This window comes from Anarrhichthys ocellatus, unplaced genomic scaffold (assembly GCF_004355925.1).
Source record: "Anarrhichthys ocellatus isolate YVR2014 unplaced genomic scaffold, GSC_Weel_1.0 scaffold5, whole genome shotgun sequence".
In the NCBI taxonomy this organism is placed as follows: domain Eukaryota; kingdom Metazoa; phylum Chordata; class Actinopteri; order Perciformes; family Anarhichadidae; genus Anarrhichthys; species Anarrhichthys ocellatus.
Window position 1 is genome coordinate 5,839,991 of NW_022280035.1, and position 14,513 is coordinate 5,854,503.

The 14,513-nt window shown below is 40.2% G+C and overlaps 2 protein-coding genes across 2 annotated transcripts in view; both read left to right on the forward strand.

The window, feature by feature from the left end:
* Positions 1-60: 60 nt before the first annotated feature.
* Positions 61-8,793, forward strand: ctdsp2 (CTD (carboxy-terminal domain, RNA polymerase II, polypeptide A) small phosphatase 2). Its single transcript, XM_031844731.1, has 7 exons — positions 61-723; positions 2,981-3,144; positions 4,265-4,366; positions 4,640-4,696; positions 5,320-5,412; positions 5,971-6,156; positions 6,983-8,793. Exons 1-7 carry the CDS (start codon positions 663-665, stop codon positions 7,106-7,108), a joined length of 789 nt encoding a protein of 262 aa, XP_031700591.1. The 5' UTR covers positions 61-662; the 3' UTR covers positions 7,109-8,793.
* Positions 8,794-9,877: 1,084 nt separating this feature from the next.
* Positions 9,878-14,513, forward strand: part of tmbim6 (transmembrane BAX inhibitor motif containing 6) — a 16,652-nt gene continuing 12,016 nt past the window's right edge. Inside the window, exons 1-9 of the mRNA XM_031844733.1 lie at positions 9,878-9,980; positions 11,078-11,167; positions 11,252-11,360; positions 12,278-12,398; positions 12,488-12,536; positions 12,733-12,830; positions 12,931-13,010; positions 13,104-13,204; positions 13,471-13,546. Of these exons, the coding sequence (XP_031700593.1) occupies positions 11,112-11,167; positions 11,252-11,360; positions 12,278-12,398; positions 12,488-12,536; positions 12,733-12,830; positions 12,931-13,010; positions 13,104-13,204; positions 13,471-13,546 (690 nt within the window). The 5' untranslated portion in view covers positions 9,878-9,980; positions 11,078-11,111. The remainder of the gene's footprint in view (positions 9,981-11,077; positions 11,168-11,251; positions 11,361-12,277; positions 12,399-12,487; positions 12,537-12,732; positions 12,831-12,930; positions 13,011-13,103; positions 13,205-13,470; positions 13,547-14,513) is intronic.

Sequence of the window (14,513 nt, forward strand, 5' to 3'; positions counted from 1 at the left end):
GGAGGAATGCCTTGGCCACACCCCCACCTCCCATGCGCCCAATCAGTGACCAGCACGGTTTCAAGGCACCCGCGGAGTCCCAACCGTAGAAAAACAAAACCTCGGATAACAACAAAACTCATATTTTACATTCAAGTAAACACGGGAATCCGATTTATTAGATCGAAACCGACAGTAGAGGTCGATTCTCGGTGTTTTTCGTGGCCGTTTAGAGCCTTTCGGGCGATGTTGTTTATTTGTAGTAAGGGGGGGCTTGAAACCGCCCTCCCTTGCCCCATTTCCTCGGTTGTTTTCCTTCTCTCGCCTGGATTCTCCATGTTGTTGGTGCAAGAGTGAAGGCTTCTCGGCGATACTACCAGTAATAGTAGTGGTAAACCCGAGACGACGGAGCGGGCAGAGTCTCATATAGCCTAAAAAAAAATACATATCCAAGTGCCTTGCCCCCTCTCCGTGCGGTGGACCTCCGAGAGAAGAAGAAGAAGAAGCGGCGGGGGAATAAAGAAACCAGATCAATCCTACTCTCATCGGGGATTTGTTACTGAGGCGGATGATAAGTTACCTCGGTGAATACTGGAGTTGACTTTTCAATAAAACCCAATGAGGGATGCCCATCAGTGCTCGGGGACAGGATTTGAGGATTTTGAAGGCTCCGTGATTGTCAGATGGAAAGTTCTGTTATCACCCAAGTGCAGAAAGAAGACGTTCAAGTGTCACCGAAAACAGGTGAGATGGGCCCGTGTTCTGTGAGCCTTTGAGTTATTATTATATCTGCTTCATTTGGTGTTTATTATTTGGATATTTTCTGAATACTGATCGGTGTATCGAGAGAGCCTGTAGTGCGCCCATTTGACAGTTTGAGCGCTGCGGACGCTGAGCGCGGTCAAAGAGGCGCATTGCCCCCTTTGTTTTTTTACCTTTTACCAAACAAATCTTGAATATTTAGCTCTTATCACTATGAGATACAGAACCATAGAGTCTGAACGAAGCATACTGTGCTTATTCACTAGTACTATTTTTGACCAGAAGCCGTTTTTCTTCACTGGAGATTATAAAGATCATACAACTGTTAGAATAAAACATTTAAACTGAATAACATCCATCAGAAGATAGATTATATTGTAGATTTGCCACAGCTAGATTATCCCTCTACTATTGAATATACGGTCAAGTAGAAGTTCATAGTCTCCATTGCGCACTGGGTATGCCATCCAGAGCTTATTGTTGATCCTGTTGTTATGTCTTTTTGTTTTAATCTTTGTTGCTTCTTAACATGTGGTGTTGTGATTATGGCTGACTTCTTCTCAGCGGTGCTGCTGGTGATCATGGCCACAGCTCTCCAAAAAAACAAGCTGCTGTGTATTTATGTCGATCAGGTTCCAGCTTGTTTGGCACCATCCCATATCCTACTACTACCAGGTACAGCTCGAGGAGCTCGTCTGCCACCACAGGCAGCACTGTAGTACAGTGTAGACCAAACTGTGTGGTTCATTTATAAACTATGGTGTTCATATCTTAGTGGTGGGGGAGGTCACACATCAGTGCGTAATGGCACGGAAGACTGCTGCAATGTTCCCAAGTTTGCTTGTATTTTACTTGACGGACAAACAGCACAGTTCCTGTATGAAATCACAATACATGTTAGAGGCGGATATGTGTAAGGGCGTCCAGATTGGCTGTTGATTAACTGAGGGGTTGTTTAGAAATACCAGGTGCCGCGGTGTTGACAGCGGAATGCACAAACACACCCCTCTGCTCACGCCTATTGTAGCGCCGTTTCAAAGATTTCGTTGTTTTGCACGCTTTCCTTGGGCTTGAAAGGAGCTCTGCTCATTGATTCCCGGCTCGTTAACATCGTGCATATTGCATGATTATACATTATACACAAATACTGTGTCTTGTCTTTTCCCCCTGGCATGGCTCATTAAATGTCACAAATAGATCTGTGTTGGATTAATCTGCTGTTATGCCATCCTTCCACATGCAGGGGAGATATAATGTGGTCGTTATGTCATACATGGCCAATGCTGCCGTCCTGTGGGGAATCAATGGGCTGGCTTACACTGGTTGTCAGGAATCAGGATACACATTAATCATTTGGAATGTATTGAAGGGACATCGATATTTAATATCGATATTTTTCAGAAAATAGTGTGCAGGACTAATGAAGGACATCTGACGAATGACCAAATCGAGCTCCTTTGTCTTAAAGAGGGTGTTGTGTAACATGTGTGTCTGCATTATGTCTTCTGAGCACTGAGGGTCAGCATGGAGATTATTAGGAGTAAATCTCTTTCTCTCTCTCTCCACTTTTGAGTCTTTATCCACAGTCCCTCTTTCTAGTAGTATTTACTACGATGAAGGTGTATCGATGGGTATAAATTATGTTTTGCAAGTTCTCACATGAAACACACTCGAGGGAACTTGCAGGAATGTTTTTTTCTCCCTTTCTTTGACTAAAAGTCTTGTGTGGGTCTGGGACACTCCTGGTTATGGTGACTGATCAAAGACCCGCACAAAGCATTGAGGTGTGACTGCTTGTCCGGCTGACTGACTGACTGACTGTTCTGGCTAGCTTCAGGCAGCCCTGGAAGGTCTTGGGAGTTTAAAATGGTTGGAATGTTTTCTGTCTGTGTTTTCTGTCGAAGGTAGTGCTGAAAAAGTGTGGGTTTTCCCGCCCTCTGTGATTATATAACGTGTACCAGCCATTTCCAGCAGCAGCAGCAGAGGCAGGCGCATTAAAAACAGATTTCAAGTGCGGGCTGTGGACGGACGGACAGATGCCTTTTAGGAAAGGGGAAGCTCTTACATGTAGCGCATAACAAATTATATTGAATTTAAATAATATTTTTCATCTATTTCCATGTAAAAAGATTTGTTTTGTGATTACCTTTAGTGTAGTGATGTGTGTTTCCATGTTTCACTTGGTTTCCTCATGAAAGTCTCTCTGTCTCTGTCTCTGTCTCTGTGTGTGCGTTAACAGGCCAGGTGAGCCGGTCTGCCCTGAAACAGCCTCGGAGTTGCAACATCTTCAAAGCGCTCTTCTGTTGCCTCCAAGCTCAGGATGGCCCCAAACCACCACCGCCAACACCACCTCCCCCCCACCAGGCCTTGCTGGAGTCATACGAAAATGGGACGGTTGTCAAGGTAACACTATTCTCATTCCAGTAATGTTTCACATCACTGAAGACCTCGGTTCAGCCTGATTTTTGTTTATGTAAGATTTCACATCCTTGTCACACACACACACACACTGCCTGTGTGTTTGAATAGTTTGGCCATCTGTAGGAATAAACTAAACAGGCTGTTGTAAAAGAATTATTGTCTTCAAGCATTATTTTTTTTTACAAGTGCGCACTAAAACCACTACTGCACCTGCTCTGAACATCTTGAAAGCTAACCGCAACTGTCTTACGGATATGGAATCATTTTGATGTTCACACTTGATCCTCCAAGGAAGATAAGAACGACAGAGCGATGATCAATCCTTTTAGGCAGACGGCGTGCAGAGAATGGCGTATTGTGTGCCTCGTAATTGCTGAGGTGGAGAGAAAAAAAATAAAGCCTTGAGCGCCTGCTGCACTCGGCTGGCCACGCTGGTGAACGCTGTCAGCCTGATTAGAGCTTCAGTAGCATGTAAGGGGCATTTTAATGAGATGCCATGTTTGTTCACGTTGAGGAGTGTCCTCCAGCATCAGGAGCAAACAGGAGGCAGCATCTGTGGGGGCCTGGTTATTGTCTGGATCCAAAATGAAACGTTGGCGCTGATGGGGTTATGTTGCATTGCATTGATTAGTTGGTGAAATAATAATCCTGTTGTCATGGTATGTTATTTGTCGTCAACATTATGTAATATATTGATAATTCATTTCAGATTGGCTGTGCTCATCAAGAGCCTAGAATGAAACAATATTAACAAATCTGAAAATGAGATTACATCAAGCTAATGTGTTCTCCCTGCAGGTGAAGGTCTACAGATGCGTTTGGGAAATATAATGAAAGACATAAATATGCTAACCCTAAAGATATGCAACATCGACGATATTATCGTAAATAATGAGGCTCGCTCCTTCATCCACGCATACATGCAGCTCTGAAACTGAGTCATATTTCCCAGAGGTGAAATTAACCGGCTTCGGTCTGATTATCATATGAATCAGTGTACTATCAGGGCTAATAATGCTCCTTCGGTGGAAACAAAGCGCAACACAAATGATATAGGTGCGTGTTGGACAGTAGCATTAAAAGTATTTGTGTGTCTTCTTAGGAGTCTGAACCTAGCCTCCTGCCTGAGGTGGAGGCCCAGGACCAAGGGAAGCTATGCGTGGTCATAGACCTGGATGAGACCCTGGTGCACAGCTCATTCAAGGTACCAAAGCTCATTCACTTGGCCACCAAATAAGCTTATTGTCAATGCTTAATTTTAGTGTGTTTAGTATTTTTGTGTAGTTTGCGTGAAAGCTCCTTCTGATTCACCATCACATGTGCTTGAGGAACATCAAGTGAATTACATTCTGTTTGTGTAGGCTCTTCACTGTGATTTATGGCCGCGGTGTGCAGCCTGCGTCTAAGTGTTCAGTTGTTATGTAATGCCATGTGAATGAGCATGCCGACCAACTCCCCCTGTGTTCTCCCCCTCCAGCCTATTAGTAATGCAGACTTCATCGTGCCTGTGGAGATAGAGGGGACCACACACCAGGTAAAATGCTTGTGTGTGAGTGTGTTTGCTGTGGAGGAGAGAGGTTTGTGTGTGTGTGTATGTTGATGTGTTTGCAGCGGTTGCTGAGCTGAAAAAAGGGATGGGTCTTGTAACTGATCAGCCAGGTTTTGTTCTGATGGGCGTACGGAGCCCTCTACTGGCCAGATGTTGAACAGGGAAGAGAAAGTGGAAGTGGATGCATCAGCAAGGAAATGAGTCGTTTCAGCCTCGGTTCATCTAAAATGTCATATTAAGTGATGCAGTACATGTTACTGCCTCTGTGAAGATGTTGTAAAGTGCTCAGCTAGCACACTGTGTTGGACCATTTGTTCAGCTTCTCACTAGTGGACATGTGGAAATGTAATTAACTAAGAAATGTAATTCCTGGGAGCCTATCTGGAGGGAAGCATCCACCGTGGGCCTCGGCCTGGTTCAAGTAATCCAGGATAGGCTGGTTAAAACTGGTACGGCCTATTCTTGATTACTTGTTTCAGGAACTGGCCGTTTGCAGCCGACGGACGGAAGACAGAAGTTCATAGTACAAATGTGACAGAAGACATGTAAATTACATTTAAAAAGTCCTGCTGGTGGGACTGTTTACTAATGGTCTGTTTGTATTACAGGTGTATGTACTGAAGAGGCCGTACGTAGATGAGTTCCTGCAGAGAATGGGAGAGTTGTTTGAATGTGTGCTGTTTACAGCCAGTCTCGCAAAGGTACAGTACACCAGATCCTGAAACAGATCCCAAAATAGACTCTTTGTATTCTGCACTATTTGTTTGTTCAGATGTTTGATGTCATGTCAGAGTTTTTTCTGCTTTTTCTTGCCTTGTAGTGTCATAGCAGCTGCTTGACATGCTGTTAGTCACCTTAGTAGACGCCCTGCTCATGTTTAAAGCTATAGTTTGTTTACTGGAGCCGCTTGCATCAACTCCTTTTAAGTTCTCACTGGAGATTTACATTAAAATGGGTTTCCCCACACACACAAACTAGTTGTAAATATTTCATATTTATTGCTGCATAGCTAACTGAACCAACTGACAAAGCTAATGTTAGCTTGGTAACTTGTATTAGTATTTACTTAGAACTTAAATGTGACTTTACAACACGAATGTAGCTGGTGCAACCTAATCCAGATTCATGTATTTTTTTGGATGTGTGATGTTTTAGCTATTTGCTGTTAGAAATAAATATCCACCATTAGTTGACAGTGCTTCATTAGTCCAACCTGCTCTTCCCCTCACCTGCTCCCCACCTCCCTTTGCCTCCGTCAGTATGCAGACCCAGTGACAGACCTGTTGGATCAGTGTGGTGTTTTCCGGACCCGGTTATTCCGGGAATCTTGTGTATTCCACCAGGGCTGCTATGTCAAAGATTTGAGCCGCCTGGGCAGAGATCTCCAAAAAACCCTCATCCTGGATAACTCTCCTGCCTCCTACATCTTCCACCCTAATAATGCTGTGAGTTTTTATCTGCTTCTGTCAGATATCATGGACCTCCTTCTAATGTCGAGATCTTATTTTCCCAAATGTTTCGACAAGATTGAATGGGCTTGATGAGAAGCATCTGGCAATGTGAGATTAGCTCTTACAAACTGATAAATCACACAAAATGAAAATGAAAGCAGAATTAGTCCTCGATGTTTTGAGAATTAAAAGGAACATTTTAAGGTTACACGGGTTACAAGGTTCATTTACAGCAGCGTGAACGGGCTATGGCTGGGGTGGGTATTTTCTTTTTTGATATCCTTTGAGCTCTTCGCAGGTGCCTCTTGTGACCAGTATCAATAATGTTCGGTAGATGGGTACCAATGATGTCCCGGGCGGTTTTAACCACCTGCCCGGGCCACAGCCTTACAGTCGTGGGCCGGGCACATCCATTGCTCCTCTGTACAAGTTAACAAGAACTTGGCACTCTCGATTTATCTTTTTGTTTGTAATATACAAAATAGTGGAAAGTTACAAAATAGTGAGAAACAACCACTATAATACCATCAAATGTCTTGTTTTGTCCTCTCCAAATTTAGGCTAAAACCACTTTATTGATAAAATAATAGTTGCTGAATAATTCAGTTCAAATCCTGATTTATAAAACCGTACACTGCACATGCAAGACACATTTAGGAGAGATTAAAATTGTGCGCCTCTGGTTACATTTGCTTGCGTTCTTTGGATCAGAACATTGACTGTTGTGAAACTTTGATTCACAGCTGCCAGGTGCAGTTCATATGTGATTATTTTAATTTTAAATGCCAACAGTTTGTGAGTGACTGTTTGTTTTCGACAGGTTCCCGTGGTGTCATGGTTTGATGACGTGGATGACGCTGAGCTGCTCAACCTTCTGCCTGTGTTTGAGGAACTTAGCCAAGCCGATAATGTTTACACCCAGCTGGACCATCTTCGTGGACATTAAGCTCTCAGTGGACCCGCTCCTCAGCTCCAGCTTGAGACTTTCTTCAGCTACAATAGAACCTTCTATTGACAATAGATGCTAGAGTTTTCAGACGTTGTCCTCCTTGCCTCTGCACAAAATCCTCTGTTTAGAAAGTTGTATTAGCGTGTGGGGGGGGGGTTAAGGAAATCCGTAGCCTGAAAAACACAATGTGTTTGGCTTAGCTGAGACTATAGATCGCAATTTGAGGCCTTTCCTCTGAACCTCAGTGCTGATTATTGACAACCACTATTTGAAAGAGCAGGAATCAACAACCAAAGCAATCCCATCACACACACTCTAGTTACAATATTAAAGTGGTTATTTTGCCAAAGCAGAAGCCTGCCTGCCCTGACTTGACTTTTGGACTTTTTTTTTTTTTCATTCTTGTGCCTTTCATGGAACAACAACAACAACAAAAAACAATAATATCAGCTCTTTTTTAAAATTTCCACCAGATTTTATACATTTATTGATTTCTTTTATAGGTTGTTTTGTAAGGAAATCTATTTTTAAACGGTGAACGTGGTTCCTCTATGCAACCCAGTTCTGTGTGTACATGGACAGTACCTCCTAAGTAGCCAGTCAATAATTGCATTCAACAGATGTAAACATTACTGTAGCCTTATTTACCTTTTAAGGGAGCAGCAAAACAAAAGTATATTTCACTTTTTTGTACTATAAATATAATTTCTACAAACCATGCAAATATACATCATTAGTGGTCGGATTAGTGTTTGGTATAAGTTAAGTAAACAGGGTGAAATCTTGTCTTTGATGGTCCGTTGAATGCAGACACACTGGAATATGTTGGCACATAGGACGACCAGAAAAGCCAGTTTTCATTCGAGGTTTAATAATAACTCGTTTGTTGCTATGTTTTTCTTTTATTACTATATGACAAACAACTTGCACTTGTTTTATATTGACAGTGCTGAAAGTAAAAACTGTGCCTTTGAAATCCGGACAGAGAATGGTGTTCTGCCTGAGAAGAGATTTGTAGGCCTACACACTCTGATGTGTCATGCTGAGCGTGAGAAAAACACTGTCAAGAGCAAGTGTAATGCCGTGCGGCTGTGGTACTTGCAGTGCAACACTTGAAATATCAAATTTTTTAGCATGTGTGAGTGTTGTTTTTCTATATTTATTGGCCAAAAATCTGTATTGTCCAGTACTTCTTAATGCTTAACATTGTTTTGTAATCCATTTGCCTACTTTGAGGCTGGCCTTGTGTTTTAACTGTTTTATATGTGCCTAAAAATCACACGTTTTGCTGTCTAAGTTCAAAGATGATTCAAAACTTAAGCAGTTAAATCAAATAAACAAATAGATGTAAATCCAAGATTCAATCATGCAAGAACACATTTTCTTTTTCCATTTTTTATTCAGTACAACAGATATTTTGTGGGGTGTGTTTCCTGGGTAATATGGTTTTTCTATGATGTTCAATGTCTGATGCAATTATTGCCTGCATGTTAACGAGTAAAATATGACAATGAAATTGTACCAGTTGTGATGACCAAAAGTATTTGTTTAAACAGTCACAATTTGTCTTTGTGTATCAGAATAAGTCAAACACTCATTTTGTCTACCCAATCTGACCAAAACTCTAAAAGACAAGGTGCTACCAGTTTTTATTTTATAATAAAAATTGGTTATATTGTACAGTTTTTGTATATGTTTTTCTCCCCGGTGACACTAAAGGACAAGGAATACATTTTACTATATGTCCTCTTATACAACAATTAAGTATCTTTTTAAATCAATATGGTCTTAAATACATGTTGTTCTACTCACATATTTGGGTCACTACAGTACTAGAGAAAAAGTAAATATAAAATATTATTTTCATCCATCTCTCAATACTACTTGCACAGATGAACATATCCATACACTGGCCACTCAAAACTTATCTTACACATTTTATATTTTCAACCTGTACAGTGGTGGAATTTACTCAAATAATGTACCTTTTATGCTACTTATACTTATTCAGAGACAACTGTTATTCTTTTTTACCCCACTACATTGATCTGACAGCTATAGCTACTTTTCATTTTAAGATTTGTGATAGAAAGTCCAGGGTATGAAATCCAAAAGTAAACAAAACAGTTAGTTTGGTATTATGATATTAAGGCATTGCAAGAAACAGAAAGCATTTTAGAAAATAATAATAATAAAATATAAAGGAAAACAATAGTTATAACAACTGATTAATTTAAATAATTTGTAATAATATGAATACAACAATAATGCTATTAATTGCAAAATGTTCTTGCCTTCATATCAAAGAAAAACGACACCTCTAACCCATAACAGTTCAGTGAAAATATTTGTTGCATCTCGTTGCATCATGTTAGTAATGATTCATCAAGATTCACTCATTTAAACTCCTACGAATCCATTTATTTTAGTTTGATTATTTCACAGTAGAGCTTGAACCTAGTCTTTGAATCACAGCGTTTATAAAACGGAGAGGTCGAAGTTGCAAACTGCTTAACAAACACGAAAGTCGTTGTTTTCTTGCCGTTTGAAATGGTGCAGTTAAATTTATGAGTCGGCCATTTTAGGTGTAACGGGGACATTACTCGGTGACACACCAGGAAGTATCTTTTAATAAAAAAGGTTTCTTAACAATGTATTGGGGTAACGACAACTTTGATTCAACGTTCAGTAAGTGTAATATAGACGACATGTTTATTTATTTATAAAATAACCGTATTTCACACACGGGAATGGGGGACTACGGCTTTCTGGGCGTGGCTATTGTGACGCCATCAGGCCACTGACACGTACAGCAGGAAGAAGAACGGCTGCCAAACTGTTTGTTAGCTGGTTAGCGGAGTAAGCAAATGTAAGCGCTATTATAACATATTGTGATAAAAGCTTTGGTGTTATCGTATTAATAGTAACTGTTATCTGTAACTGTGCTGGCGTTATGTGCTTGAGAATGAACGAGACGTCGAATTGTGTTGACAAACGAGCTAGCTAAAACGTTAGCGTAGTTAGCCAAGCTGCTCGGTATTTAGCTAACTGTTAGCTAAGCAACGCTTAGCTGTTAATATGATATCCTCATACGACAATCATAGTGTTGGGGTGTTGCTCGATTCTCCTGTTTCTAACGACGTGTTTAACGTTAATTAAGTTGAGTTGCTTTTAATTTTGTTGCCAGATAACGGCAATGCCGTTAACACGAGTTGAGAATATGTTATTAGAGAAGCTTGTTAGCGTGTTAAGCAGTCAGCGCTTATCAGTTAACTCTAGTGATAACCTGTTGTGCAATTTAATGTCACAAACCGTAATACAACGCACACGGGAGAACCTAACGACAGGGCTTTTCTGCCAGATATCTCCTTCAGTTTAGTTTACAAACCTACTTGGATAGGTTTCGAAGCAGTTGATATTTTGTGTTTAAAAATAAACCATTTCTGGCAGAAAGCTCCAAAGGCAACCGTCTTCCATGAGGTTTTTAAACTGCGCACGTTTAATAAGCGACATGCTTGGAAGGAGTATTCAAGTTATTTTAACTTCGTCTAAGTAAGGGTAGCCATGCACATTACCGTAATACTTCAAAGTGTATCTGCTTCATTGAAAATCTCGGTTAAGTCAAGCGAAAGTATAGCAATGTTAATCATAGAATAAATCTTTCCGTGTCAGTGTTATATTATTGGATGGTATACTGTTGGGTAGTTAAATCTACCATATTTTAACTGTTCCTGTGTGTTGTTTAAACATTGTTAATATTAAAAGTAGCACCAAATGTAAATACAGTTTCCAGGTACTTGAGTAAGTGTAGCTAGCTATTGCTCTCCACTACTGCTCTTTAACAAATGATACACATATGCTACCTTTTGAATGCTGCAGCTATAGTTAAATAAAACAGCTTTGATTCTACTGGTGAATTTGGAACTGAAGTGTAATTGTGTTTCTGTTCTGCTGTGTTCGTTCAAGAATCTCTCTTCAGTTCACGAGCCCTGGTTCCATCATGAACATGTTTGACCGCAACATCAACTTTGACGCCCTCTTCAAGTTCTCCCAAATGTGCGTAAGCATGCAGTAGATTGCTATCTCAGTCACATACTTTATCCACTATAACTCAAGTGCCTTTTTTATCTTTTTTTACAGATCTCATTCCACCCAGGTGCACTTGAAGAATGTGTACTCCAGCCTGGCACTCTGTATGTTTGTGTCTGCAGCTGGCTCCTACGTCCATGTCGTCACACGTCTCTTCCAGGTAACGCTAACAAGATGCTACGGAGTCTACTTGTCCAGGTTGATCCTGTATGTCTATGCAAATAGTGCCCGTAGGCAAAGTACTGACACGAATACTTTGTCCTGCTGACTCTAAACCACTTGGTGCTTTTTTTTAGATACCTGGTTGTTGCAACATGTATGACAGATAAATGTCATAGTTTGATTTATAGGTAATTTCATTTTGAAGTCCATCATTATCCAGTGTTTGTTCAACAAAGTTGGTAAGCTACCCAGATCTTAATGCTTATCTTTCTATGATTCATTTAGTTGATGTTTTAAACAATAGCTACATCAATTAAATAAATTACATTTTCTATGAAATGTGGTGCGTCGTCTTCCCTGAAAAATGCATTATTTTGGGATTTACAGTTTTAGAAGATACTGAGTGTATTTTGGATAAATGACTGAAAGTGAAATTCCTCTGTTTCAATTCAGTTCTATTTGTATAGCCCAATATCACAAATTAGAGGGCTTCTTAGTATCAACATGGAAATGTATAGGACCTAGCCAATAAGATCATTATATTTAGAAAAAAATTGGTTAGAAGTGACATAAAAGTTATAAGTAAAACTGATGAGCATCTAAAACTCCAGACAAAATGTGAGAGAACAAAAAGCAAGAACTGCTATTTTGGTCTTTTGTCTGCTACACCAGTACAAGGGACTTTTATATTGTGTTCTCCTTTTATAGTGGGGCTGGTACCACATGTCAAAGTACTCGTCTGTAATTTAAATCAGAATGACATAAGATGTGATGAGACAGAAAAAGGCCTTTCAGACGAGTTCTCTCTTATCTTAACGTCTTATTGTGAAGGAACCAAACAGCTATAGTTTCAGTGACGTTACCAACACATGGTGCACTGGATGCTCCATCTTCACCGTGTGGCCTTGTTCTCAGGGAGGTTTGCTGTCTGTCCTCGGCTCCTTGGGGATGATGTTTTGGCTTGCCATGACGCCACACAACTCTGAAACGGAGAAGAAGAGACTGGCTATCCTCGCAGGATTCGCCTTCCTCACAGGTAGGGTACCTGATTTTAAATTAACAAACTGCTGTCTTTGTTAATTTACGGTCATGTAAGAGTCTATAACCAGCGTTTTCCTTCTCCAGGTGTCGGCCTTGGCCCCACACTGGACTTTGTCATCGCTGTCAATCCGAGGTATGTGAAAAGTCACTCGGTGTATAAAGCTTGCACATTAACTTTTAGTCAGTTAGTTGCCAGCTGTTAAACATTCTAAAACTAAACGGCAATGAGAAGATTATTGTGTGATGATTGGTAGCCATCTCTCTGTACACATATAATTGAAAGTGGGAATTTACTGAAAACTTCCATTTTGTTCTGGTTCTTTTCTCAGCATCATCATGACGGCTTTCATGGGAACCTCTGTGATTTTCATCTGCTTCACTCTCAGCGCTCTCTATGCCAAACGCAGGAGCTACCTGTTCCTTGGAGGTAAAGGCTGTTTATAAACGTTGTGACCCGTTGCACTGTATGCTTCTCTTCTCAACCCTTTACAGCAATACTTACATGTTACCCATTTAATTCTTGTAAGGCACCCTGATGTCTGGCCTTTCCCTCCTCTTCCTGATGTCTGTGATGAACATGTTCTTTGGATCCGTGATGCTGTTTAAGGTAGCTGACCCAAGTGGCACCATTCCTCACTCAACTATTGATCAGCTGTGTCAATGTTTTGGCGTTAATCACGTTCTTCACATGTTCCGACAGGCACACATGTACCTCGGGCTGCTCATCATGTGCGGCTTCGTCCTGTTTGACACTCAGCTCATCATTGAGAAAGCAGAGAATGGAGACAAGGACTACATCTGGTGAGGAACATTTTCTCCTAACCAAATACCATGTGAATGCATCATTCCATAGCGAGGTGTAGCTTAGCATCAGTTCCTAAAAGTAAGTAAAGATGGGTCCAAATATCAGAGCAGCAACCTGAGCTCAGCCCTCAGAAAATGAATGGATACATTTAATAGCCAGATGCTCTTATTTGAGAGATATTGAATGATATATGGCAATTCTTTTCTTCCTCAAAAAGCATATGATATTCTGAAACATACTCTGGTATACTTTGTTTTTTAAGGCACTGCGTGGACTTGTTCCTGGATTTCATCACCATCTTCAGAAAACTCATGGTCATCCTCGCCATGAACGACAAGGTACGGGATTTTATGCTTTTTTTTCTTTTTTGTAAATTGAATGGATAAGTTTTGTCATATTTAGTGTTTTCGTTATTGTCAACACATCCAATGAAAAGACCAAAGGCAACAATGAAGTGATCCTATTAACACATGTTATCTGTGTATCCAAAGCCTGATATGTTATTCCTCTGTGTCATAGAGCTCAATTGTTGTCCAAAAATCTTAAAAACACATTGAGCCACACTGTTGCACTCGGTAAAGGTTTATTTTGACACAATCTCACAAATACCGCCCTGCTGCTGGAGATACTCACGAATACATAGATCCATGCTTGAATTCTTGTTTACGCGTGTCTATTTGTGTCTATACGCACCATTAGTCTTTAATGCATTTTACAGTTGTTTTTCAAGCAGTACTGTAGATTAAATGTTTTGAACTGATTGGCTCACCCAAATCAGAACAGAAACAACATATTGTCTTATTTAGTTCAAGTAGAATCCAGCCAAACGGATACTTTTGGTTTTATTCGCTTGGGTTTTGTGATATGAGACTTCTCCCTCCGCAGTACGATGGTTGTGAGGAGAAGTTAGTTTGTGTTGTGATCCACTGAATTAAACCAGCTGACTGTATATAGAGCAGATACACGAGTATAGAATCAGAGTAATACTTTCACCCTTTGATACGTTAGAGTATATTTTGCTTGTAATAGTTCAGTACTTTTATTTTAGATCTTGTAATGCAGTATTTTTTTACAGTGTTGGTGTTTTTACTGAAGTAAAGAGTCTTAGTTCTTCTTCAGTCACAGTTTGGAAAAGTTGCCATCGCTCAAAAACAATCAACACTCACTCTGTAACCACATATATCTATCTATCTCTATATATATATATCTATCTCTATATATATCTCTATATATATATCTATCTATCTCTATATATATCTCTATATATATCTCTATATATATCTCTATATATATCTCTATATATAT